At 54.9% G+C, this 23,523-nt stretch overlaps 2 protein-coding genes across 3 annotated transcripts; both read left to right on the forward strand.

Moving 5' to 3' along the window:
* The first annotated feature begins 3,247 nt into the window (after nt 1–3,247).
* ANGPTL6 (angiopoietin like 6) lies at nt 3,248–7,714 on the forward strand. 2 transcript variants are annotated; one of them, XM_029053196.2, is made up of 6 exons: nt 3,248–3,322; nt 4,661–5,103; nt 5,687–5,873; nt 6,469–6,662; nt 6,823–7,093; nt 7,302–7,714. In XM_029053196.2, exons 1-6 carry the CDS (start codon nt 3,316–3,318, stop codon nt 7,484–7,486), a joined length of 1,287 nt encoding a protein of 428 aa, XP_028909029.1. In that variant the 5' UTR covers nt 3,248–3,315; the 3' UTR covers nt 7,487–7,714. The 2 variants fall into 2 exon arrangements, with proteins under 2 accessions (XP_028909029.1, XP_028909031.1); XM_029053198.2 differs by having other exon boundaries at nt 4,664–5,103.
* Nucleotides 7,715–16,673: 8,959 nt separating this feature from the next.
* On the forward strand, nt 16,674–20,231 carry PPAN (peter pan homolog). Its single transcript, NM_001204460.2, has 12 exons — nt 16,674–16,691; nt 16,764–16,934; nt 17,030–17,131; nt 18,000–18,050; nt 18,154–18,324; nt 18,408–18,484; nt 18,774–18,881; nt 18,972–19,095; nt 19,262–19,340; nt 19,444–19,573; nt 19,674–19,843; nt 19,932–20,231. The coding sequence occupies exons 1-12, from the start codon at nt 16,674–16,676 to the stop codon at nt 20,201–20,203; spliced, it is 1,473 nt and encodes a 490-aa protein (NP_001191389.2). The 3' UTR covers nt 20,204–20,231.
* The last annotated feature ends 3,292 nt before the right edge of the window (nt 20,232–23,523 follow it).

The following is a 23,523-nucleotide window of genomic DNA, read 5'->3' on the forward strand; positions in this document are numbered from 1 at the left end:
CGGGCACCATCCTAAGCGCTGGGGTGGATACAAACAAATCAGATTGAACACAGTCCCTGACCCGCATAGGGCTCACAGTCTTATTCCCCATTTTACAGATGAGGTAACTGAGGCACAGAGAACTGAGTGACTTGCCTAAGGTCACACAGCAGACAACTGGTGGAGCCGGCATTAGAACCCATGACCTTCTGGCTCCCAGGCTGTCAGGTACAGCTTGGGTGGAGAAAAATACACAATCAGACGAAGAAGCAGTAGGGTCTAGCGGAAAGAACACGGGCCTGGGGGGTCAGAGGACCTGGGTTCTAATTCCTCCTCTGCTTGGGTGTCTTAAAGCCGACGGTAAGGAGTTTCTGTTTCATATGGTGGCGGATAGGCGACCAATGGAAGTTCTTGAGGAGAGGGGAGATATGACCCGAGCAGTTTTTAGAAAAACAATCCGGGCAGCAGAATGAAGTAAGGCCTAGAATGGGGAGAGACAGAAGACAGGGAGGTCAGCGAGGAGCCTGACGCAGTAGTAGAGATGATACATGACAAGTGCTTTGATCAGCAAGGTAGCAGTTTAGGTGGAGAGGAAGGGATGGATTTTGGAGATGTTGTGAAGGTAGAACTGACAGAAGTTGGTGACCGACTGAAAATGCAGGTTGAATGAGAGGAGGAGTTGAGGATGATGCCAAGATTACTGGCTTGTGAGACAGGGAGGAGAGTGTCTACAGTGATGGAAGAGTCAGGGAGAGGACAGGGTTTGGGTGGGAAGATGAAGAGTAGTGTTTTGGACATGTTAAGTTTGAAATGTCAGTGGGATGTCCTGTAGAGCTGTCCTGAGGCCCAGAGGAAATAAGACTGCAGAGAGAGGTCAGGGCTGGAGGGGTAGATTTAGGAATCGTCTGTATAGCGATGGTTGTTGAAGCAAATGAGTTCTCCAAGGAAGTGGGTGTAGATAGAGAATAGAAGGGGACCCAGAACTGAACCCTGAGGGACTCCCACATTAAGGGGGCGGGAGGCGGAGAAGGAGTTGGTGAAAGACAATGAGAGAAGAGCGATACGAGGAGAACCAGGACTCTAGATTGTAAATTTTTGTACTGGGAATATGTCTGGTAACCCTGTTGTATTGTATTCTCTCAAGGGCCTAGTACAGTGCTCAGCACATTAGTAAGCCCTCAGTAAATATCATTGATGATGAACCCGGAGAGGACAGGGTCAGTGAAGCTAAGGTCAGATGATGTTTCCAGGAAAGGGGGGTGGTCCACTGTGTTGAAGGAAGCTGAGAGGTCGAAGAGGATTAGGATAGAGTAAAGGCCATTAGATTTGGCAAGAAGGAGCTCATTGGGGACCTTACAGGGGACGGTTTCTGTAAAGCAGAGGGGGTGGAAACCAGCTTGCAGGGAGACAAGGAGAGTATTGGAGGGGAGGAAGTGGAGGCCCATTTCCTCTAACCGCCCTCCCCTCTGTTGACTATGCACTTGACTGTGTAGTCCTTAAACACTCTGACACTCACCCCAACCTCACAACACTTATGTGCAGATCCTCATGCTTTATTTCCCCTATCCATCATTTATTTTAATGTCTGCCTCCCCCTCTAGACTGGAAGCTCTTTGCGGGCAGGGATCGTGTCTACCAAGCCTGTCGTACTTTCCCAAATGCTCAGTACAGTGCTCTACACACAGTAAGTGCCCAATAAATACCACTGATTGATTTGAGATGGACATGGTTAGCCTGATGTTTGGATTTCCACCAGCAGTGCTCTGCAGCTCCAGCACAAGAGAAGAGTAGTGGGGAGCCAGGGTTGTGGATTGGTGGTATGAGAGCGAGAAAGTTTTTTGGCTGGCTCCTACCTCAGCCCTCTAACCTGCCCTGGTGGAGGACGACTTGTGAATGCGTGTATGTGGGTGGGCTTGAAGACACCCTTTGCCCTTTATAGACAGGAAGAGGAGAAAAAAGACAGTTGATGAGTCGTACCCTGGCTTGTGCAGGCCCTGAAAGTAGGCATTTAACACCTGGTGACACCCTCTATAAGCCCAGAGCCCAAGGAGGGGCCCAGGGAGCTGTGAAGAGCAGAAGGTGGAATCGAGAGTCATCAGGGTGTGGATGACTCAATCAGCTCTGAAAGACTACAACCCTGACTTTCCTCTTCTCCCACTCCCTTCTGCGTCGCCCTGACTTGCTCCCTAGCTCAGACACCCAACATGTGGTTCACCCCTGTCCCTAAGCAACTCCTGCTCAGACCCCCTCTGCAGCTGAAGCTTTCTCATTTTCTCTCTCAATTCATCTCTTATACCGACAGCCCCAGCTATCAGTGCCTCTCTGGGGAGTGGAGACAGGATGCTTGGTGCCTGGACATAGACCCTGTGAAGTACAGCCTGAGGATGTCTTTAGGGGAGAGTGGGAGCAGGGAGAGGGACCAGATTGATCCCCTTTCCTTCCTCTGGACTCCTCTCCCTATGGCCTGAATGATTCCCCCCCTTTCCCCTTGTCCCCCACTCCTATCCCAAGAGGAGAAACTCTGACTCTCGGTCATTTTAGCGCCCCTCCCTCCTTCTGCTCCAGGTTACCCTGCCTGGCATAGATCCCACAGAACTGGCATCTCTGGACCCAGCTAGCCGTGGCAGAAGTGTGAAATATGCCCCTTCCCCACTCTATGCCAGTACCCCAGTTCCAGACCGGTTGGTGGCAGGGTGGAAGGAGTGGAGATTTCCGTGGACTGGTGGGGAGCAGGAGTGGAACTGGGTGGAGAGTGACACGCAGGGGATGGGGACCTTCCCAACTGGCTTCTCTCCTGTTTGCTCCCCACAAGTCTCTCCCCCTGGGGCCTAGTTCATCTTGCTGAGTCTCTGGCAGGGAGGGACTGACGGAGGGGATGCAGAGGAAGTAACCCCCACCACCCTGGGTGGAGAGTGACACGCAGGGGATGGGGACCTTCCCAACTGGCTTCTCTCCTGTTTGCTCCCCACAAGTCTCTCCCCCTGGGGCCTAGTTCATCTTGCTGAGTCTCTGGCAGGGAGGGACTGACAGAGGGGATGCAGAGGAAGTAACCCCCACCACCCCTATTGAAGATTTGCAGGAACCACCACCCCTCCTTGCCAGATGTTTACAGCACAGATTGCCCTGTCTCCAGATGTTTACAGCACAAATGATTGCCCTGTCTCCACTGTGTAAGGGATCTGGATGGGGGAAGTTGGGTGGGAGGGGAGAGGGGGGGGTGACTGGGAGGCAGGCCTGGGGGCTCTCATCCTTCTTCTGCTGTCCCTGCTCTGGGCTGTGGCCAGGATTGAGGAGCCGCAGGGGACGGTGCTCAAGAGAACGGGCGGCACTGAGACCATGGACTGTGAGTCACAGGGCTGGGGGCCTCCATCGGCCCTGAAGCAGGGCGGAAGGGAGGCTTTCAAGATGGGGCGGGGGGAGAGATTATGGGGTTATTTGTGCAGAGAGTAGGAGGAGGGGACCCAGAGGAGGTGGGGGAATCTGCAGAGCAGAAGAGAAATGTTCCTAGTCCTGGGCGGGTATATGAACACACAGATATACACCCAGGGGTTGTTCTTGTAGGGCAGAGGCAGGAGGGTGGGGTCACCCCCCCCACGACCCCCTCACTGTCTTGTGCGCTATATTTCACTAGCAGTATCTCATCTGATGTTGTGGGGCAGGGGGGACAGTGGTCAGTAGCCACAGAACTGGTAGTGGAGGGGTTTGAGGGGGGCTGTTTGGTTCTGGTTAGTCTCCCGCCTCCATTTCATACTGTATCAAGGAATTTCAAGGAATTTTGGCCAAGGTGGAGGCATTAGGGGGTAAGGGGGAAGAGAGAGAGGAGAGAGAGAGAGAGAGAGATTCTGTCGGTGCCTGGGTTTCTACGTGTGTGTGTACTTAAGTTGGTGGGGGAATTCAAATGTGGTTTTAGGTGTACTTGTGAGTTTAAGCATGTGTGTGCCTGCCTTTACCCATATTTGTGTATCTGGGTGTGGGTATGTATTGATGCTTTTATGGGTCTGCAGATATACTTGTATGTACCAGCACAAACCATGTGTGTGCAACTCTGAAGCCATGCGTAACTGAATATGAGACTTTGTGACATTGTGTGATTATGACTGTATGGCTGTGGTGTGTGTGTATGTAGGGGTGACCCTAACAGGCGGGGAGTGAGGAGGGGGCTCTTTGTTGCTCGATTGGCAGAACCCTAACACATCCCTGTCAATTTCAAGCCTAACCAGGGGCCCAGGCTCTCCCGTGCAGTTCAGATAATTGATCCTGATCTCTACACAATTCCGAGCTCCCTCAGGGCCCCTCACTCTCCCCCCTCCCTGTTTCAGGCTGGTGAGGAGGGGAGGGGTGCTGGGGGCTTGGAGAAGAAAGAAAGAAGAAACAAAAATTTTGTCCCCTTCCCCCATCCTACCTCACAATTTGCTTGGCCCCTAAAGCAAGCTATAGGCTGGAGTGGCGGAGGGGAAGGGAGGATGAAGGCTGGCTGGGGGGACGGGGCCCAGCCCCGTGCTGGCCTAAAGCTCAGTTGGTGGAACCGGAGGCTCGGAACAAACCCGATCACTGACCCAGTCCCAGTGGACCAAGCAGCAAATCCGGCCTGGGACGGTATTGTGGGGAAGACAGAACCAGAGCTAATGGGACCCCAACCATCCTTCCCCCGCCATTTCTCTTCCCTCCCCATCTCTTGCAGCAGGCTCTATGGCGGTGCTGGGGCAGCTGATGCTGACATTCACCCTTCTGGCGGGCTGGCGAGGAGCGCGGGAGGCCTCGGCCGGCAGTTCGCGCTGCACCTACGCTTTCGTGGTCCCGCCGGGGTCAGGGACGGGGGCCGCCTGCTGGATCGGATCCCCCCACCTGGCCCCGGCGGGGCTGAACGCCAGCGAGCTGCAGGGGCTGCGGGCCCTGCGTGCCGAGGTGGGGCGGCAGCAGGCGCAGATCGAGGAGCTGCAGTGGCGGGCCGGGGCCGGGAAGGGGCCCGGGCCGGGGAGCTGGGCCCAGAGGGTGGCTGCCCAGTACCGCCAGCTGGAGAGCCGCTACCGGGCCCTGGCCGGGCTGGTCGAGCAGCAGAGTGTGGCCATCGCCCGACTGGAGTGGAGGTGCCAGGGAGCGGAGGGCGGGAGGAACCAGGAACAGGTACTTGGTGGGAAGGCGGGCCGGGGGCACTTCCAGTCCAGGTCTCTGGGGGAGGGAGGGGTGTGGGTGGTCGACAGCCCTGAGGGTCTCTATCCCCACCATCCAGCCTTTCCTCCCCTCCTGCCTCATCCATTCCCCCCTAGCCCCCATCCGCCTGCCCCCTCCACCCAAGGCTCTCCCTCCCCGCCCTGCCCTGCCCTGGAGATGTGAAGCCGGACTAGGAAGGCTCTGCTCTGGCTAGTGCTGCCCTCTGGTGGGCTTGTATTCATGACGCCGGGAGCCCCCTGTTGGGTTGGGGAACGCGGGGGCAGGGGGGAGGTCCGCGTCTGCCCACCTACCAGAGGAGGGGGGGCAGACAGGGTTCTGGAGTTGGGCCTCTCCCCAACAGCCCAGCCTCCCCCCCCTTTGGTCTGTCTAGGTCCCGACTCCCCTCCCCAACTCCCTCTCCGGGATAGCTGGCGGTCCTAACTGGGGAGGGGCTCGGAAGCCCTGGGGGGGAGTGGGAGAGGTCAATCCGGCCCACCAGAGGACGGGGGTAGCCGGACACTGGACACCCAACCTGGCTGTGACTCTGCCCCCATAGGCCCTGCCCATTTTGCCGGGGGTGCCGGGGGTGCCCGGTAGCCCAGCAGCTGGCTCCCACGAGGGCCAAGGAGACCAGGGCGCTGCTGGTGAACCTCAGCAGGATCAGACTGAAAGGCGTGATGGATCTTTGGCCTCCACTCCGCTGTCTCCTCCGCCTCCCCCCGGGGCTCCCACCAAGGCGCCCGGTAAGATCGAGGGACCCTGTTCCTCCTCCATCCCTTTCCCTGAGCCTGAGACCACCCTCCACCCAGGGTAGGGGAAACAGCTCTCGAGCTCTCGCCGCCCCAAGGGATCCTCCTCATGATCTGTGTCTGCTGAGTGTCCCCTAGAGTGGCCGGAGGACCCTGCATCCTTTGCTTCCTGTTCTGGCTCAAGAGGTCTTGACCCCAGACTTAGGCGCTCTGGCCCTATTCCCAGAAGCCTGTGGAGCCTGGGGGGGGCGGGGGGGAACGGGATTCCAACCCTTTCCCTTCCCTGGCTGCTGGAGAAACAAGGCGATTTCCCCCAGACCGGGGCGGGGGGGTGGGGGGAGAGCCCTGAGCTGAAGGGTTAGTGTTCACTCCCTCCTCTTCCCCCTCCCTGGGAATCTGCTCTCCATCCCCGCCCCCTCTTCCCCAACAGAATCAGAGATAGCAGGGGCTTCCCATGTGGGAAGTTAGGAGAGCTGGCCGCTGAGAGCTCATTAACCCCTTGGAAAGGAGCGAGGGAGGTGGGGCTGTGAGCAGCGATTGGGAAGATACTGCCCCGACATCGATCCCCCCCGCTTCCCCTGGCCCACAGGCCCGCGGCGGGACTGTCTTGAGCTTCAGCAGAGTGGTCAGGAGTCCAGCGGTGTGTATGTGATCCATCCTCACCCCGGACACCGTCCAGTTCCAGTTTGGTGTGACCAGCAGCATGAAGGTGGTGGCTGGACCCTGATCCAGCGGCGGCAGGATGGCTCAGTCAATTTCTTCACCACTTGGCAGGAGTATAAGGTCAGTTGGGGCAGGAGTTCGGGGGAGAGACTGTACGGGGATGAGGCGGGCCACTGCCATAGAACCAGGTATATGTGAAATTACGGAGGAGGTGAGGGGGGAGATTCTGGGGGTTGCCCAGCTGAAAACATGCCCTCCCCCCTGCCACCCCACCCCCAAGCATGGTTTTGGCAGCCCAGAAGGGGAGCACTGGCTGGGGCTGGAGACCCTGCACCAGCTGACCAAACGAGGAGACCACGAGCTGCTGGTGCTGCTGGAGGACTGGCAGGGCCGATGGGCCCACGCCCGCTACAGCGGCTTCTCCGTGGAGCCCGAGAGTGACCACTACCGCCTACGGCTGGGGCGGTATCACGGCAATGCCGGCGACTCGCTCTCTTGGCACAGCGACAAGCAGTTCACCACCCAGGACCGGGACCGCGATGCCTACGCTGGTATGGGAGCACCCCCTGAGGGGGGTGGGCGCCACCCAGCTCAAGGGTTCCCCTGGGAGGAGGAGTAGGGACGGGACACAGTGTGCCGGAGGAGGAGGAGCCGGAGCTTCCTGGACCCCAGAAGGGACTGAGGGTCAGCAGCACGGGATCTCCAACCTCTGATCGATCTCTCGCTCTCGCTCTCTCTCCCCCACCCCCACTCCCACAGGGAACTGTGCCCACTACCATAAGGGAGGCTGGTGGTACCATACATGCGCCCACTCCAACCTCAATGGCATTTGGTACCGGGGCGGCCACTACCGCAGCCGTTTCCAGGATGGCGTCTACTGGGCCGCGTTCCGTGGCGGGGCTTATTCGCTGAAGCGGGTGGCCATGATGGTGAGGCCTAGCTGAGTGGTTGGTGGGGGGGAAGGGGAGGGGGACAGACGGGACGCCGAGGCCGTTCATCCTCACTGTTTGGACATTTCCTCCAACTCCTGGCCATCTCGGTGGGATCAGAGAGGTAATAAATGCATATATGCCAAGCTGGGCCCATGTCCTGCTCCCTTCCACCTACCAACACCCTGAGTCCGTCAGTCCCCAGGCAAAAAAGAGGATGGGGTTAAATGGGACCCTGGCTGGTCTGGTCTCTTCCAGGCAGGGCCTCTGCCTGACCCACTGAAGGGGGTGGAGAGGGATCACTCCTCCTCTGCCCAAGTAGAGTGAGCGATGGGCCAGACTCCTTCAGCCAGAGGCCTCGTGTGTCTCTCCAATGCTGGGGGTGGGAGAAGAGAGACCTGATGTGGCTGAGAGGGAAAATCTCCCACAAGAGGAGATGGGGCTCAGACAGGAGGATTCATCAGGCCGGTACAAGCCTGAGATATGGAACAGGGACCCCTCACCACCCTCCACCATGGCACTCGGGTATGTGTTTACATGTGTGCATGTGCCCCTTCAGTTGCTTGCCCCTAGAGGAAGACAGCTGGCCTGTCGTAGTGGAAGTCTGGGCCGATTCCCTCCCTGAGGCTGGGAGGTGGTGAGGGTGGGTGGGCCTATCCCAGGATCTTTCTGCACTGTGCTCCTTCAGTGAGCTGAACTGGGACATTGGAGGAGTAGAAAGAGGAAGAGACACGAGAAGCAGCATGGCCTAGTGGATAGAGCATGGGCCTGGGAGTCAGAAGGACCAGGGTTGGAATCCCAGCTCTGCCACTTGTCTGCTGTGCGGCCTTGGGCAAGTCACTTCACTTCTCTGGGCTTCAGTTAACTCATCTGTAAAATGCAGATTGAGACTGTAAGCCCCATTTGGGACAGGGACTGTGTCCAACTTGATTTGCTTGTATCCAACCCAGCGCTTAGTACAGTGCCTGGCACCTAGTAAGTGCTTAACAAATATCACAATTATTATTATTATTATAGAGAACAGGCCTGGGAGTCAGAAGGACCTGGATTCTACTACTGGCTCTGCCACTTGCCTGCTGTAATAATAATAATAATAATGTTGGTATTTGTTAAGCGCTTACTATGTGCAGAGCACTGTTCTAAGCGCTGGGGGAAACACGGGGGAATCAGGTTGTCCCACATGGGGCTCACAATCCTAATCCCCATTTTACAGATGAGGTAACTGAGGCCCAGAGAAGTTAAGTGACTTGCCCACAGTCACACAGCTGACAAGTGGCAGAGCTGGGATTCGAACTCATGACCTCTGACTCCAAAGCCCATGCTCTTTCCACTGAGCCACGCTGCTTCTCTGCTGTGTGACTTTGGACAAGTCACTTAACTTCTCCGTATCCTAGTTACCTCATCTGTAAAATGAGGATTAAGACTGAGAGCCCCACGTGGGACAGGGACGGTGTCCAACCTGATTAGCTTGTATCTATCCCAGCGCTTAGTACAGTGCCTGGCACATAGTAAGTGCTCAGCAATTACCATAAAGAAAAAAACAAGACATAGTCCCTGCCCTTAAGGAGCTTCCGGTCATACGGGAGGCGAGCGGGCACAACATGACTAAACAAGAGTTAGAATGTAGACATGGGTGATGAAAGCAAAATGAAATAATTGAATAAGCAATTGCCTAAATAACAAAAAGACAGACATACACATGAGGTGGAGTGGCCAGGAAAGTGTAACATTTAATCGATCAATGGGATTTACTGAGCACTTACTGTGTGTAGAGCACAAAGATGAACCCTGCCTTCAGGTAGTTTACAATCCAACAGGGTGGGCAGGCATTAAATTACAGGTAGCAGAGGAAACAGAGTATAAGGATCCGTGCATAAATTCTGTGGGATTGTGGGTGGGGTGGAGTATTAAAGTGCTCAAGGGTACAGACTTAAGTGCATAGGTGAGGCAGAAAGGGAGGGCAAATAGAGTGGGGAGATGAGAGATTAGTTAAGGAAGGCTCCCTGGAGGAGCTGTGATTTTAGGATGGTTTTAAACACGGGGAAAGTGGTGGCTTGTCATATGTGAAGGGGGAGGAAGTTCCAGACCAGAAAGAGGATGTGAGTAAGGATCAGCAGCAAGATAAGCGAGCTCGAGTAGGTTGGCATTAGAAGAGGAAAGTGTGCAGGCTGCGGGTGGAGGGTTGGGGGGGGGCGGGGAGTAGGAGATTAACAAGGTCAGGTAGGAGGGCCGGAGCTGACTGAATGCCTTAAAGCCGATGGTAAGGGGTTTCTGTTTGATGCGGAGAGGGATGGGCCATCATTGGAAGGTGTTGAGGAATGGGGAGTTGTGTACAAAACTTTTTAGAAAAATAACCTGGGCAGCAGACTGAACTTGGGACTGGAGTGAGAAGAGACCAGAGGCAGGGAGGTCAGTGAGGCTGATGCGGTAGTTGAGACGCGATAGAAAAAGTGCTTGGACCAGTGTGGTACCAGTTTGGATGGAGAGGAGGGGGTAGAATCTAAAGACGTTGTAAAGGAAGAACGGGTAAGATTTGGTGATAGACTGAATACGTGGGTTGAATGAGAGAGATGAGTCAGTAATGCCAGTTACAGTCGTGTGAGACAGGGAGGGTGGTGCTGCTGACTACAGTTATGGGAAAGGCAGGGTTTGGGTGGGAAGATGAGGAGTTCTGTTTTGGACGTGTTAAGTTTGAGGTGTCGGGAAGCTGGTCGTGGGCAGGGCACGTGTCTCTTTTTGTGTTGTACTCACCCAAGTGCTTAGTACAGTGCTCTGCAAACAGTAAGCGCTCAATAAATACGATTGAATGAATGAATGACATTTAAGTCGCGATGTCCTGAAGGCAGGAGGAAACGCGAGGATGCAGAGGAGGTCAGGGCTGGAGAGGTAGATTTGGGAAATCATCCATGTAGTGATGGTAGTTGAAGCCGTGGTTGTGAATGAGTTTTACAAGGAAGTGGGTGGAGGTGGAGAATAGAAGGGAACCCAGAACTGAGCCTTGAGGATTAGAGACAGGGGAAGAGCCTTGCAAAAGAGACTGAGAAGAAGCATCCAGAGAGTTAAGAGGAGAATCAGGGGAGGACGGTGTCAGTGAAGCCAAGGTTAAATAGTGTTTCCAGGAGAAGGGGGTGGTCGACAGTGTCGAAGGCATTCGAGAGGTCGAGGAGGATTAGGATGGAGTAGAGGCCATTGGATTTGGCAACAAAGAGGTCATTGTTATGCTTAGAGAGGGCAGTTTTGGTGGAGTGAAGCAGCGGGTGGAAGCCAGGTTGCAGGAGATCAAGGAGAGGAAATGGAGGCAGTGGGTGTCAACAACTCACTAGAGGAGTTTGGAAAGGAAAGATAGGAGGGAGATGAGGCAAGAACTGGCAGGTGTTGTGGGGGCTAAGGGTCTTTTTGGTAGGATGGTGGATACACGGGCAAATTTGAAAGCAGCGCGAGAGTCATTAGGGAGTGAGCAGTTGGAGATGGCAGTCAGGGAGGGAAAAAGGGAGGGGGTAAAATGTTTTAATAAAGTGGAAAAGGCTGGGGTTGGAGGTGCAGGTGGAGGGGGTAGATTTTAAGAGGAGGTGAAAGATCTCGAGATACTGTCTGATAGGAAGATAAAGAGAGGTTAGGAGGAAAGGGAAGTGGAGATAAGAAGGGGAGATATTTTGGATTTCACACATAATGCTTTCAATTTTTTTCGATGCAAAAAGTGGCAAGATCATTATGGTCAAGAATTGGGAGAGGCAGAGGGATGAGGGTTTGAGGAGGGAATTAAGTCTGAAAGAGTTTGCACAGGCAATGGGCATAGGAGTCAACGAAAGTGGAGAAATAATAGTAATAATGCCGGTATTTCTTAAGCACTTACTATGTGCAGAGCACTGTTCTAAGCGCTGGGGTAGATCCAGGGTAATCAGGTTGTCCCACATGGGGCTTACAGTCTTCATCCCCATTTTACGGATGAGGTAACTGAGGCCCAGAAAAGTGACTTGTCCACGGTCACACAGCTGCCAAGTGGCACAGCCGAGATTCGAACCCATGATCTCTGACTCCCAAGCCCGGGCTCTTTCCACCGAGCCACGCTCCTCGCCGGGCCCAATTATAGCGGGTGAGGATGAGTTTGAGATGGACGAGGTAGGCCCGGAATCTGGATTTCCGCGAACTTCCCTTTCTGCCTTTTTTCTGCTCTTCGGGGCTGTCTTGCTCCCTGAAAATTCCATTGATTTATTTCAATCCTTGGAAAATCCTTGTAATTCCCAGACCCATCCACTCGGTGTCCCCATAGTTCTCCTTCATTCCTGAAACAGTTTGGTTTCTGACCCCCAACCTCCCAAACTCTTCCATCACCAAGATTTATTAAGCGCCTACCCAGCGCAGAGCGATTCTCAGAACGCCGCTCTAGGCACTTGGGAGCACCCAATATTAGTCAAAGACATGGCTCCTAAATTGTACTTCTTAAGCGTTTAGTGCAGCTCTCTGCACACAGAAAGCTCTCAATAAATACCAGCGAATGAATTAGCCTAAAGGTTCTCCGGCAGCCCTCTCCAACTTATTTCGTGGCTCTCCTCACCCATGGCTCCGGGCTAGCTACGGCTGCCGACCTTGCCTCAAAACTGCCGAGCCGGACTGTGAGCTCAGTCGCCCTGGTAGCCCCGATGCCCAGGGACGAGGGAGTCAGCAGCTTTGGAAGCGGGGCCACTGTGGCTTGCCTCTGCTCCCCGGGAACCTCTGGACACCAGCGGCAGGGGCCCCGGGATGGCGTTGGGCAGCCCAACACGGTGCTTCGTAGCCCATGACGTTGTTGAGTGGCCCGAGTTACCCCAGTCGGCACAGGCCCGGGCAGGTCTGAAGTTCCCGATGGCACCCTGGTGGCCTGCGTGTCCCCCTCACCATAGCCAAGTAGCTGGGCCAGTCGAGGTTGGGCCACCCAGCCTGGCACAGTGCGTGGCAGGCCCTGCTTGGGGTAACCGGGCTCCCCGGGGTTAGGCAGATGGGAGTCCACACTGAGTCTTGCCCACCCTCACCCCCCCAACTCAAGCACTGTCCAAGCCATGCCAGCCTAGCCAGCTTGAGCCCGAAATGCCGCCACTTCTGGGGTGGCCACAACACCTGGAAGAAGAGAGGCATAGGACTAGGATTCAGGAGATCTGGATTCTATCAGTCAATGGAATTCATTGAACACATACTGTGTGCAGAGCACTGTGCTAAGCATGTGGGAGAATACACTACAACAGAGTTGGTAAACACGTTCCCTGCCCAGAGGGAGTTTGCAGTATAGAGGGGGAGGTTTTAGTCTCAGCACATACTCTTGCTGTGTGATGTTGGGGCAAATCACTTAACCACTCTGTGCCTCAGTTTCCCCATCAGTAAAATGGGGATAAAATACCTGCTCTCCCTCCCTTTTAGATTTTGAAGTAGGGACTGTGTCCAATCTATGTTGTATCGATCCCTGTGCTTAACACAGTGCGTGGTACATAGCTCTAACAGTCGCATTTATCGAGCACCTACTGTGTACAGAGCACTGTACTAAGTGCCTGGGAGAGTACAATATAATACATACATTCCCTGTCCACAAAGAGCTTACAGTCTAGAGGGGGAGACGGATATTAATATAAATAAATGACAGATATGTACATAAATGCTGTGGGGTTGGGAGAGGGGGTGAATAAGAGGAGCAAGTCAGGGAAACACAGAAGAGAGTGGGAGAAGAGGAAAGAAGGGTGTAGTCAGGGAAGGCCTCGGAAGGCCTCTCGAAGGAGAGGTGCCGGTAATAAGGCTTCGAAGGGGGAGAGTAATGCCTTCGGCATCGATGACTACTGTTGAGAGGGAAGGGGTGGAGGGGAGGGTTGGAGAGTAGGATGAGCAAAAGAACATGGAGAGAGGGATAATGAAGGAAGGAAGGAGGGCCAGATCTGGCCCCAGGGTGTGGGCTGATTCTCCAAGGGAGGGTGGAGAAGGCAGAGGGGCGGGGGGGAAAGTGGGGGTGGAGGGGGAGCCAGGGCCACCCGGCATGCATGGTGTCTTGGCGGGAATCCGGTCCGTTGCTCAATTGTTTGGATCTGCTGGCTCAGCTGTGGTGTGACTTCTGACTGCTCTGTTTACCAGTTGAGGTTTAGAAGTTTAAAGATGAGCCCGGGCTGATCCAAAGCCACATCTTGACTGCGCCAGAAACCGTGAGGGCCCCAACCAACGGGCATATGCACTTTGTTCTTCAGCGATTTTTTTTCCCCTCTCGCATGCGCAGATGAGCGTGTGGGTGTGGGTGTGGAGCTTTGACCTTACAGCATCGGGGGTGGGGCTCTCATGCTGTCCAGCGAGGAACACATATCCTGCCCATCAGCAGAAACCAGGCCCAGAGGCGGAGAGGGCAACCAGAAGACCCTGCCCTAGGGCCCCCACTCGACCCGGCCACCACCAGTGTCTCCAAATGCTGAGAGAACTCTGAGAGACAGACTTGGAGTGCAGCCTTTAGTTGGGCCCCCACACCCACAGTTTCCACAGGGATTAAAGCCCCACAAGCCCCTTGGGATTCAGCTAGCCAGAGGGCTTTAATTGTTTGGGCTCAAGGCTTAACATGCTAGCTCATTTCCAACTTCCCAGTTAACAAAGAAGCGGCATGGCCCAGTGGAAAGAGCACGGGCCTGGGAGTAAGAGGGCCTGGGTTCTAATTCCAGCTCTGCTGTGTGATCTTGGGCAAGTCACCTGATTTCTCCGTCCCTCAGTTACCCCATCTGTAAAATGTGAATTAGGACTGTGAGCCTCATGTGGGACCTGGAATGTGTTCTACCTGATTGTCTCGCATCTACCCCATTGCTGAATAACTTGCCTGGCTCATAGTAAACGCTTTAACAAATACCATCAAAAAAATACACCATTCCTAATTAACATCTTGATTCTATTGGCTAACACATATTCATCTAGCTAAAGGCAGAAACATTTGCAGATCTTTAGCATTCCCCAGGGCAGCGGGGTTGATGCCTGGGGCAGGGAATGTCTGAGAGTGCTGTTGTAAGAATAATAATAATAATAACTGTGGTATTTAACTGTTTACTCTGTGCCAGACGCTGTACTAAGTGCTGGACATGGATACAAGCAAACTGGGTTGGACAGAGTCCTTGCCCCATTTGGGCTCACAGTCTTGGTCCCCACTTTATAGATGAGGTAACTGAGGCCCAGAGAAGTGAAATGACTTACCCAGGGTCACTCAGCAGACAAGCGGCAGAGCCGGTAATAGAATCTAGGTCCTTCCGCCCCTAGAGCCCTTGCTCTATCTACTAGGCCATGCTGCTTCTCTCCCAAGCACTTAGTACAGTGTACTCATAATAATAATAATAATGGCATTTGTTAAGCACTTACTATGTGCAAAGCACTGTTCTAAGCACTGGGGAGGATACAAGGTCATCCCATGTGGGGCTCACAATCTTAATCCCCATTTTACAGATGAGGTAACTGAGGCACAGAGAAATTAAGTGATTTGCCCAGTCACAGAGCTGACAAGCAGCTGAGCCGGAATTTGAACCCATGACTTCTGACTCCCAAGCCGGGGCTCTTTCCAGTGAGTGTGCTCCTAAGTGCTCTTACATAGTAAGCACTCAATACCATCGATTGATTGATGTGGAGGGAGCCATTGGAGGGCAGGTATCTTGTCCAGCGCTTAGAACAGTGCTTGGCACACAGTAAGCTCTTAACAAACACCATCGTCATTATTATTATTTGCCCCATTTTATTCATTCATCAATCATATTTATTAAGTGCTCACTGTGTGCAGAGCACTGTACTAAGCGCTTGGGAAAGTACAACAATAAACAGTGCCATTCGTTCGATCGTATTTATTCATTCAATAGTATTTCATTCAATAGTATTTATTGAGCGCTATGTGCAGAGCATTGTACTAAGCGCTTGGAATGTACAAATCGGTAACAGGTAACAACAGGTAACAGATTTATTGAGGGCTTACTGCGTGTGGAACCCTGTACTAAGCGCTTGGAAAGTACAATTCAGCAACAGAGACAATCCCTACCCAACAACGGGCTCACAGTCCAGAAGCGGGGGGATTCCCTGCCCACAGTGAGCTCAGTCGAGAAGTCGATGAAGGTACGGAGGGGGCTTTACCAGTAGCCTAACCAAGGTTCCACAGTGCACGGAAAGGCACATTCTTTACCCAGCAGTGCCGGAGCGCAGACGCACACACATACTGTCTGTCTGTCTCAGACACCCAGGGCCAAACACCGGTGCCCGTGCAGTAAGAGAAGAGATCGGATGGGGAAAGGGGGACGGGGAGGCGCCCATGGGGCTCAGGCCTGGGGAGAAAGTGGTGAACGAATCCCTGGAACGTCTCTCGCTCCTTCTTTTTTCTCTCCTCCCTGAGTGAACAGCAGGCCACGTAAGCGAGTAGTAGGGGAGTAAGCAGAGCCCAGGCCTTTGACCGCCGCACGTTCCCCCGGCCCTAGCCCCCCGACTGAGCCCCCGCCATGTCTTCCGGGAAGGGGGCTCCGGGACAACAGCAAGGAGACATCGAGGCAGCATTATATCATGTATATTGTCTATAGATGTACATATTTAGAATTCTATTTATTTTGTTAGCGATGTGTATAGATCTAGAACTCTCTACTGATGCTATTGTTGCCTGTTTGTTTTGCTGTCTGTCTCCCCCCTTCTAGACTATCAGCCCATTGTGGGCAGGGAATTGTCGCTATTTGTGGCTGAATTGTACTTTCCAAGCGCTTAGTACAGTGCTCTGCACACAGTAAGCGCTCAATAAGTACCAGTGAGTGAATGAACGAGGCGGGGGAGTCAGTCGGTCAGTCAATCGTATTTACTGCGTCCTTGCTGTGGGCCGGGCCCTGTACTAAGCGCTTGGGAGACAACAATCCAACAATAAACGGACACCCTCCCTGCCCACAACAGGCTTACAGACTAGACGGCGATTAGAAATAATATAACGCAAATAAACAAAACTCCACTTCCAGTGAGGCACCAGGGCTCTCGTCAGGACCTCGATTCTACCTTTCGCGCCCGCCCCTCCCGTTCGGGAGCCAATCACTGGCGGACACACTAGCTCCCGCCCCCGCCGGAAAAGGCCGAACGCCGTTTGCCGGAAGTCCCGCCCCGGAAGTGCGCCAGGAGGGAGGGGGGTGTCCAGCCCCGCGTGGCCACCGGAAGTCATTCTCCTGGGGAGACGCGTGGAGCCTTCGGAAGGAGGCCTACGGCCGGAGCCATGGGGCGCAACGGAAAAGTAGGAGTCGGGAGTGGAGGGGAGTGGGGAGCTGTTGCCGTCTCCCCGCTGACCTTACTCTCTTTTCTCCAGACGCAGCGGCAGAAACGGGGACGCGCGGCCGCCCTCCTCCGAGCCCAGGAGGCCTTCGGTTCGGCCCCCCACTCGTTCGTGTTCTCGCGCGGGGCCGTGGGCAAGACAATCCGACAGCTCAGCTTGGATTTGCGGCGAGTTATGGAGCCCTACACGGCCAGCGCCCTTCAGGTACCTCCCTCCGCAAATCGGCCTCCGGAGATGCCCGAAACGGCCACCTCGTGGGACCCGTCGGTCCCCCTCACCTCCCTCCCGAACTCCTCCAGGTGCGGAAGAAGAACTCGCTGAAAGACTGCGTGGCCGTGGCCGGCCCTCTGGGGGTAACCCATTTCCTCATCTTCACCAAGACCGAGAACAACATCCACCTGGTAAACCTCCTCGGCCCATCCCCAGCCCACCCCCCTCGGGCACATGTGATGAATCCATTGTCCGCTGAGCCACGCGGTGACTTGACTAACAAAGTAAACGCTCTGATGTGCCCGGGGATCACAGCTCTAGGGTCCTCTGTACAGGGTTGCCAACTGCCCAGAGATATTTTTCTTTTCTTTTCACACAGAGGATATGAATAGGAGTTACTGATCTTCAAACTTTTATGGACAAATTCAAAGTAAGGGCAGAGGAGGGCAGACTTTAAAGAATCATCATGGCCTAGCGGAAAGAGTGGCCTGGGAGAACCTGACTTGTAATCCTGGTTCTGTCACCTGTCTGTTCCGTGACCTTGGGAAAGTTGCTTCTTATGTGTCATCTCATATGTAAAATGGATTCAATCCTACTCCTTCCTACTTGAGTCGTGAGCCCCGTCAGGAATGGGGACCGTCCATCTTGTATTTTTTTCAATGGTATTTAAGCACTTATCACAGGCACTATACTAAGCGTCGTGGTAAATACAGACCATTCAGATTGGGCACAGTCCTTGTCCCACGTGAGGCTCCCAGCCTTAATCCCCCTTTTACAGATGCGGTAACAGACAAAAAACTTAAGTGACTTGCTTGAGGTCACACAAAGTGACAGAGCAGAGATTAGAACCCAGGTCTCTAGCCCAATACACCATACAGTGCGTGGCACAAAATAAGTGGTTAATAACCACCATAAAAAATGTTTCTTGGCATTTGGAAGCTCTGATATCCAGCCACCCACTGCTCTAAATGAGGTGGGCTTGATTAATTCTCCCCCCCCCCCCCCAAAAAAACCATTTCTTCTTCCCTCAACAATTGTATCTTTTCTTCTGTCTCACAGAAACTGGTCCGACTCCCCGGGGGCCCAACGCTCACCTTCCGAGTCACTGAGGTCAGTGGGGTGCAGGGATAGGAGGCCCGGGGCCTTAACAGCTGCAAGCCGTTGGGGGGGTGATCATCCATCCATTCATTCTGACACTCCCAACCCCCCAAAGTATGCGCTGATCAAGGACGTGATCTCTGCGCTGCGGCGGCACCGGATGCACGAGCAGCAGTTCACCCACCATCCGCTTCTCGTGCTCAACAACATGGGCCTCGAGGGGATGCAGGTGAAGCTCATGGCCAGTATGTTCCAGAACATGTTCCCGTCTATCAACGTCCACAAGGTGAGCGCGGAGAGAATGAGGGATGGGGGGAGTGGAAGCAGGGGGAAGGGGCACCTCACCAACCTCTTCACCCCTGTCCCCAGGTCAGCCTCAACACTATCAAGCGCTGCCTGCTCATCAGCTACAACCCTGAAACACAGCTCCTGGACTTCCGGCATTAGTGAGTCCTTTTCCATCCCCACCCTTACCCCCGCTGTCATGATGACAAATTACTGGCTGAAATATCATGACTGGTTTCAGTAAACGCGCTGATGCAGCGGAGGGGAAGGGGGCAGTCCTTCCGGGGTAACCGGTGGGAAGCACCTGTGAGCCAGGGGGGTCAGCCACGAGAGGGGACTAGAGGAAAGCCTGGGGCCTGTGGCCTGACAGGACCCTCGAGGACCAGAAGGGAGGAGGGAGGTGATGAGTCTGAACCCAACCCAACCCTGACCGTCCCTTCCTCACTACAGCAGCCTGAAGGTTGTGCCGGTGGGAGCCAGCCGAGGTTTGAAGAAGTTGCTGCAGGAGAAATTCCCTAACATGCGGCGCCTGCAGGACATCAGTGAACTGCTCGTCACGTGAGGATGGGGCCAGGGGAGTGGGGGAGCCCCAACAGGGATCTTCGTCTGGGTCCTAACTGACCCCGGAATCTGTTCTTTCTCTGGCAGGGGCGCCAATCTGTCGGACAGTGAGGCCGAGCAGGACGGGGACCATAACGTGATGGAGTTGCCACAGGTGTACTCTGGACGTGGGAACATGAAGGCCCAACAGAGTGCTGTGCGGCTCACTGAGGTGCGATTGGGGGGAAGGGGTGACTGAGAACGGGAAATGTGAAGCTGGTGAGAGCTCAAAGTGAAAGTTCTGATCCCTCTGCCCCCCACATGGGACAGGGACAAGAAGTAACATAATTGATCTGTCTGTGTCCCGTCTGTCCCCATTCCCCTCCTCTCTCCCACAGATTGGCCCCAGGATGACCCTTCAGTTGACTAAAATCCAGGAAGGCGTTTGCCAGGGGAACGTGCTATACCACAGCTTCAGTGGGTGTCCAGTCAGCCCCTAGGACTGGGGAGTGCGGGGGGGGGGGGTGGTAGAGAGGACCTTTGACCTGACTCTCCTTTCTCCCTTCTCCCCCCAATCCAGTCCACAAAACAGAGGAGGAGATCCAGGCCACCTTGGCCCTCAAGGAGCAGAAACTGCAGCTGAAGGCAGAGAGACGGAACCTTCAGGAGAGCAACATCCGGCGCAAGGAGGAGCAGCGGGAGGCTCACAAGTGTGTTCCGAAAGGGCCGAGTCGAGTGGGATCTGGTTCCAGGGGGGCCACCAGGGGAGACCTGACCGTGGGGATGGGGGCTCTCCCCGGGTATCCGTAGGAAGAGAAGCCTTGCCGGGATGAAGCGGAAGAGGCAGCAGGAGGAGGGCGACAGTGATGCGGAGGACCCCGGCCCCCCCACTGGTGGGCAGCAAGAGGCAACCCAGCCAGAAGACGAGGAGGATGAGGCGGAGTATTTTCGTCAGGCTGTCGGGGAGGAGCCAGATGAGGGTAAGCTAAGATGGTGAGGCAGCTGGGGGTGTCGGGGACAGAGACTGGACTTGGCTCCAGTCCCACCCACACCCGCTGTCTCCCCCAGATTTGTTCCCAGGGGCGAAATACCAGCCATCTGGCCAGAGGAAGAGGCAGAGCCAAGGTCAGCCAGCCACACGGTCACAGAAGAAGGTTAGGCGGGCCGGTCCCCCGTGCGGTCCCAAGTCCAAGCAGCCTCATCCCCAGAGCCACCGACACAGGGATCCTCAGTCCTCCAGATCCCGAAACGCGGCACCGGGCGTGGCCGGTCCCCGGCTTTGGAAGAGGGGGTCCGGCCCCCACGGACGGACAGGGAAGAAGACCCCAGCCAGACACTGACACCTGCCCGGTCCCCTCCCCCACCCTCCCACAAGGGGACATAGACACAGATGGACTGAGAGGAGGCGGCTGTAGTCATACCTCAAGTCTTCCCTGCTCCCGCCCCTTTCATAAAGGGGCAGGGGTTATTGTAATAAATGATGGACAGACTGGACTTTGCCTAACTTGAAGGAGAGGGAGGAACTGGGGGGGCGGCGCGGAGAGTGGATGAGTTAATAATTGTGATGTTTAAGTGCTTGCTATGTGCAAAGCACTGTGTACTAAGCTCTGGGGTAGATACAAGCTCATCAGGTCCTACGTCGGGTTCACGATCTAAGTAGGAGGGAATCCCCATTCTGCAGATGAGGCCCAGCAAAGTTAAGTGAGCTGCCCTAGGTCACGCAGCAGGTAAGTGACGGAGACGAGATTTAGAACCTAGGTCCTGACTCCCGGGCCCGTGCTCTATCCACTAGGCTATGCGAAGTTAGGGTGCGGCCAGTACGTGTGGGTCACGGCGGCAGCCGCTACCCACCTACTATATTCCTACCTCTGCCCTACGTAATACTAGTTTGTTTTCAACTCTCTCCTCCCCAAGCTCTGACTTGCAGATGATGACACTGTCCTCTGCCCCTCTCTCCCAAGGTGGCCTCACCTCGCCGCCTCCTACTTTCCCCTTCCACTTCACAAGGAGAGGGTCGGTTTACGACGCACCTCTATTTCTGGAAATATTTGCTTTACTCTCATCTCTCATTCCCACCTCCACTGTCCCTTGGGGACTATCCAGCATCCACAGTGAGGATGTGACCCCTGCTTGGCTTGCTTCTCCACCCCAGTCCAGAAGACAGTGCTCTCTCCCTTCACTTTAACAACTCGGATATGCCATTTTGGCAAGAACCCGACCTCCCACCACATGTCCATCTCCTCACCCCGGGATGCCAACCTGTCATGGTGAATTTGGGTGTAGAGGGGCAAGGGAAGAAGAGATGGAAGTAAAAGGTACCGGTTCATGTTGCTCTTTCTCCACCAATGCCTTTCTGGGCACTAGACCCGGGCATGAGTGGTTCTGCTCATCCCTGACCTTTTCCCTAAGACTCAAGCTCATATCTCTTTGGCTACATATGTCTTTTCTCGATCTTACTGTGTCTACTGTCTGTCCCCTTATCTGACAGTCTACCCAGATTCACGACAGGACACCAGTTTTCATAATGATGTGGTCTTTAAGCACTTGGGTCGGGTGCTGGGGGTGGGGGAGGGGTTAAGTCTCTGCCCCACCTGGGGCTCAGGCAAAGGGGGAGGGAGAACAGGTATCAAATCCCCATTTTACAGATGGGGAAATGGGCACAGGGAAGGAACTTGCCCTGAGGTCACCCAGCAGGTGAAGGGCAGGAGGGTGTAGAACCCCAGGTCTCCTGATTCCCTGTCCTGTGCACTTTCTACTAGGCCACAATCCGTATGCATACTTTATTGTAGTGTAGTCTCGAAGCGCTTAGTGGAATGCTTTGAACATAGTAAATGCCCAGTAAATACCGATAGATTGTCGATGGGTTGCTCTTGGGCCAACTCAACTGCTTGACGTTAGTTGGAACTGTCAGTTCAAACAAGCTCGTTGTGGGCAGGGAATGTGCTTATTCTACTCTTGGAAGGGTTTAGTAGGCAGCTCTGCACATGGCGCTCAATAAGTACGAATGAACGAACAAAGAATTGAGGCCAAAGGGATGTCAGAAAAAAGGGTTAAATGAACCGGACACCCGGGGCAGGCTTGCTTCTCTCTGCCTCCCAGATGCAAATGGCAAAAAGGTCAGTGCTTTGGCTCTCGAGCCCAAAAAGCTTTCCACGGGGAGAAGAGAAATGGATGTTGCTAAATTTGGGCATGACCCAGATTAAACTAAAGAGCAGAACCAGACTGTTATTGTCTGCACTTTTCTGTTGCCTACGTTACTGTTGCTGATTCGTTGACTCACTTCCTCTAAGGGAAACAGAAGGCTCTGACTTAGATACTTTTGTCTGTATAATGGGGGGCATGGGGGGCGGCGGGGGGGGGGGATGTGTGTGTGGGGACACGCGTGTGTGTGCTCACTACCAGCCAATCGGTTTTCTCCCTAACTGCTGAACGTGGAGGGTGTGCGTCAGCAGCAAACCCTCCAGAAGGCTCCGGGCCTTTTGAAAGCGGGGGTGGGGGTGGGGGTGTCCAAGTCCAGGCAAGAGTCTTGAGTGAATTCCTTGGCCGTTATCGGGGAAGCTCTCGACTGGAGCTAGTCAGGAGTGGGCAAAGTGTTAATCGGGATTTGAGCGTTTGCAGGGTAGAGTGCCGTACCGAGCGCATGGGGGAGTGGACACGGGTTCCCTGCCCTAAAGAGTTGCCGATTTAGCGGCTGGCATGGGGCAGGCAGTAAGCGCCATCGTGGGGGTTTGGGGCTGAAGCAGTTTGCCTCGAGCTGCCCCTCTCCCGCCCTTGCCGAAGTCTCTAACCTCTTAATGTGGGACGGCACGCCCCATCTTCTTGCTACCACTCCAAACTCCTCCAACGGGTTTTGTGTGCCAGCTGCCTTGGTTACCTCTAGACCGACTGCAGTCTCTCCCGCCCCCCCACCCCCCACCCCCTTCTCTCCATGGAGCCTGCCAAGCCTGGGCACGGCCGCCCTACGAAAGCCATGGCCCTGGCGGGAGTGGGGGATGAACAGAAAATGGAGGGCTACCACGTGGCCTGGAGCTTCTCGGAGCTGGGGGAGGGGAGCAACCGGGGCTACCCGATGCCTGGCTCCGCCAACGCATCCTGCCCTGGATGGCCACTGCTGGGAAGACGGTAGTGGATTTTTACTGCTGACTTGCACGGTAGCGGCAGGCAGGCAGGCGGCAAAGGAGTCGGCTTGCCCCTGTGGACATCGCCCCCCCTCCCCCCCCCACCCAAGCCCTGTCCGGCAGACAAATTGAAGGGCGGAGGAAGCGGCACCTCCACCACTTGGGTTGGCTTGTGCCCGTCCTCCCTCCAGGGCGCCATGACCGCCTTGCCTCCTGCCCACTGGAAGCTGGGGCTCCAAACTCAACTCTGGCCCCCTACAGCCAACACTGACCCCGGGCTAGGGCCGCCTAAATCAAGCCAGTGGTATTTGAGTGCTTTCTGAGGGCAGAGCCCTGTACTAAGTGCTTGGCACTCAGCAACAGATCCCCAAGTTAAGCAGGGGGGAGCGTGACAGGCCTGTCCCTGTGGAAGTCTGGGGCTGGGGCAGGGAGAACTGACCTAATCTTTAGCCGGGGCTGCCCGTGGGGTACCTGCAATAGCAGCCCCACAGATGCCTTCTGCCCCTTTTCCCCAGAGCCACCCAGCCAAGACCCAAAACCAG

Source organism: Ornithorhynchus anatinus, chromosome X2 (assembly GCF_004115215.2).
Source record: "Ornithorhynchus anatinus isolate Pmale09 chromosome X2, mOrnAna1.pri.v4, whole genome shotgun sequence".
NCBI classification, from domain to species: Eukaryota; Metazoa; Chordata; class Mammalia; order Monotremata; family Ornithorhynchidae; genus Ornithorhynchus; species Ornithorhynchus anatinus.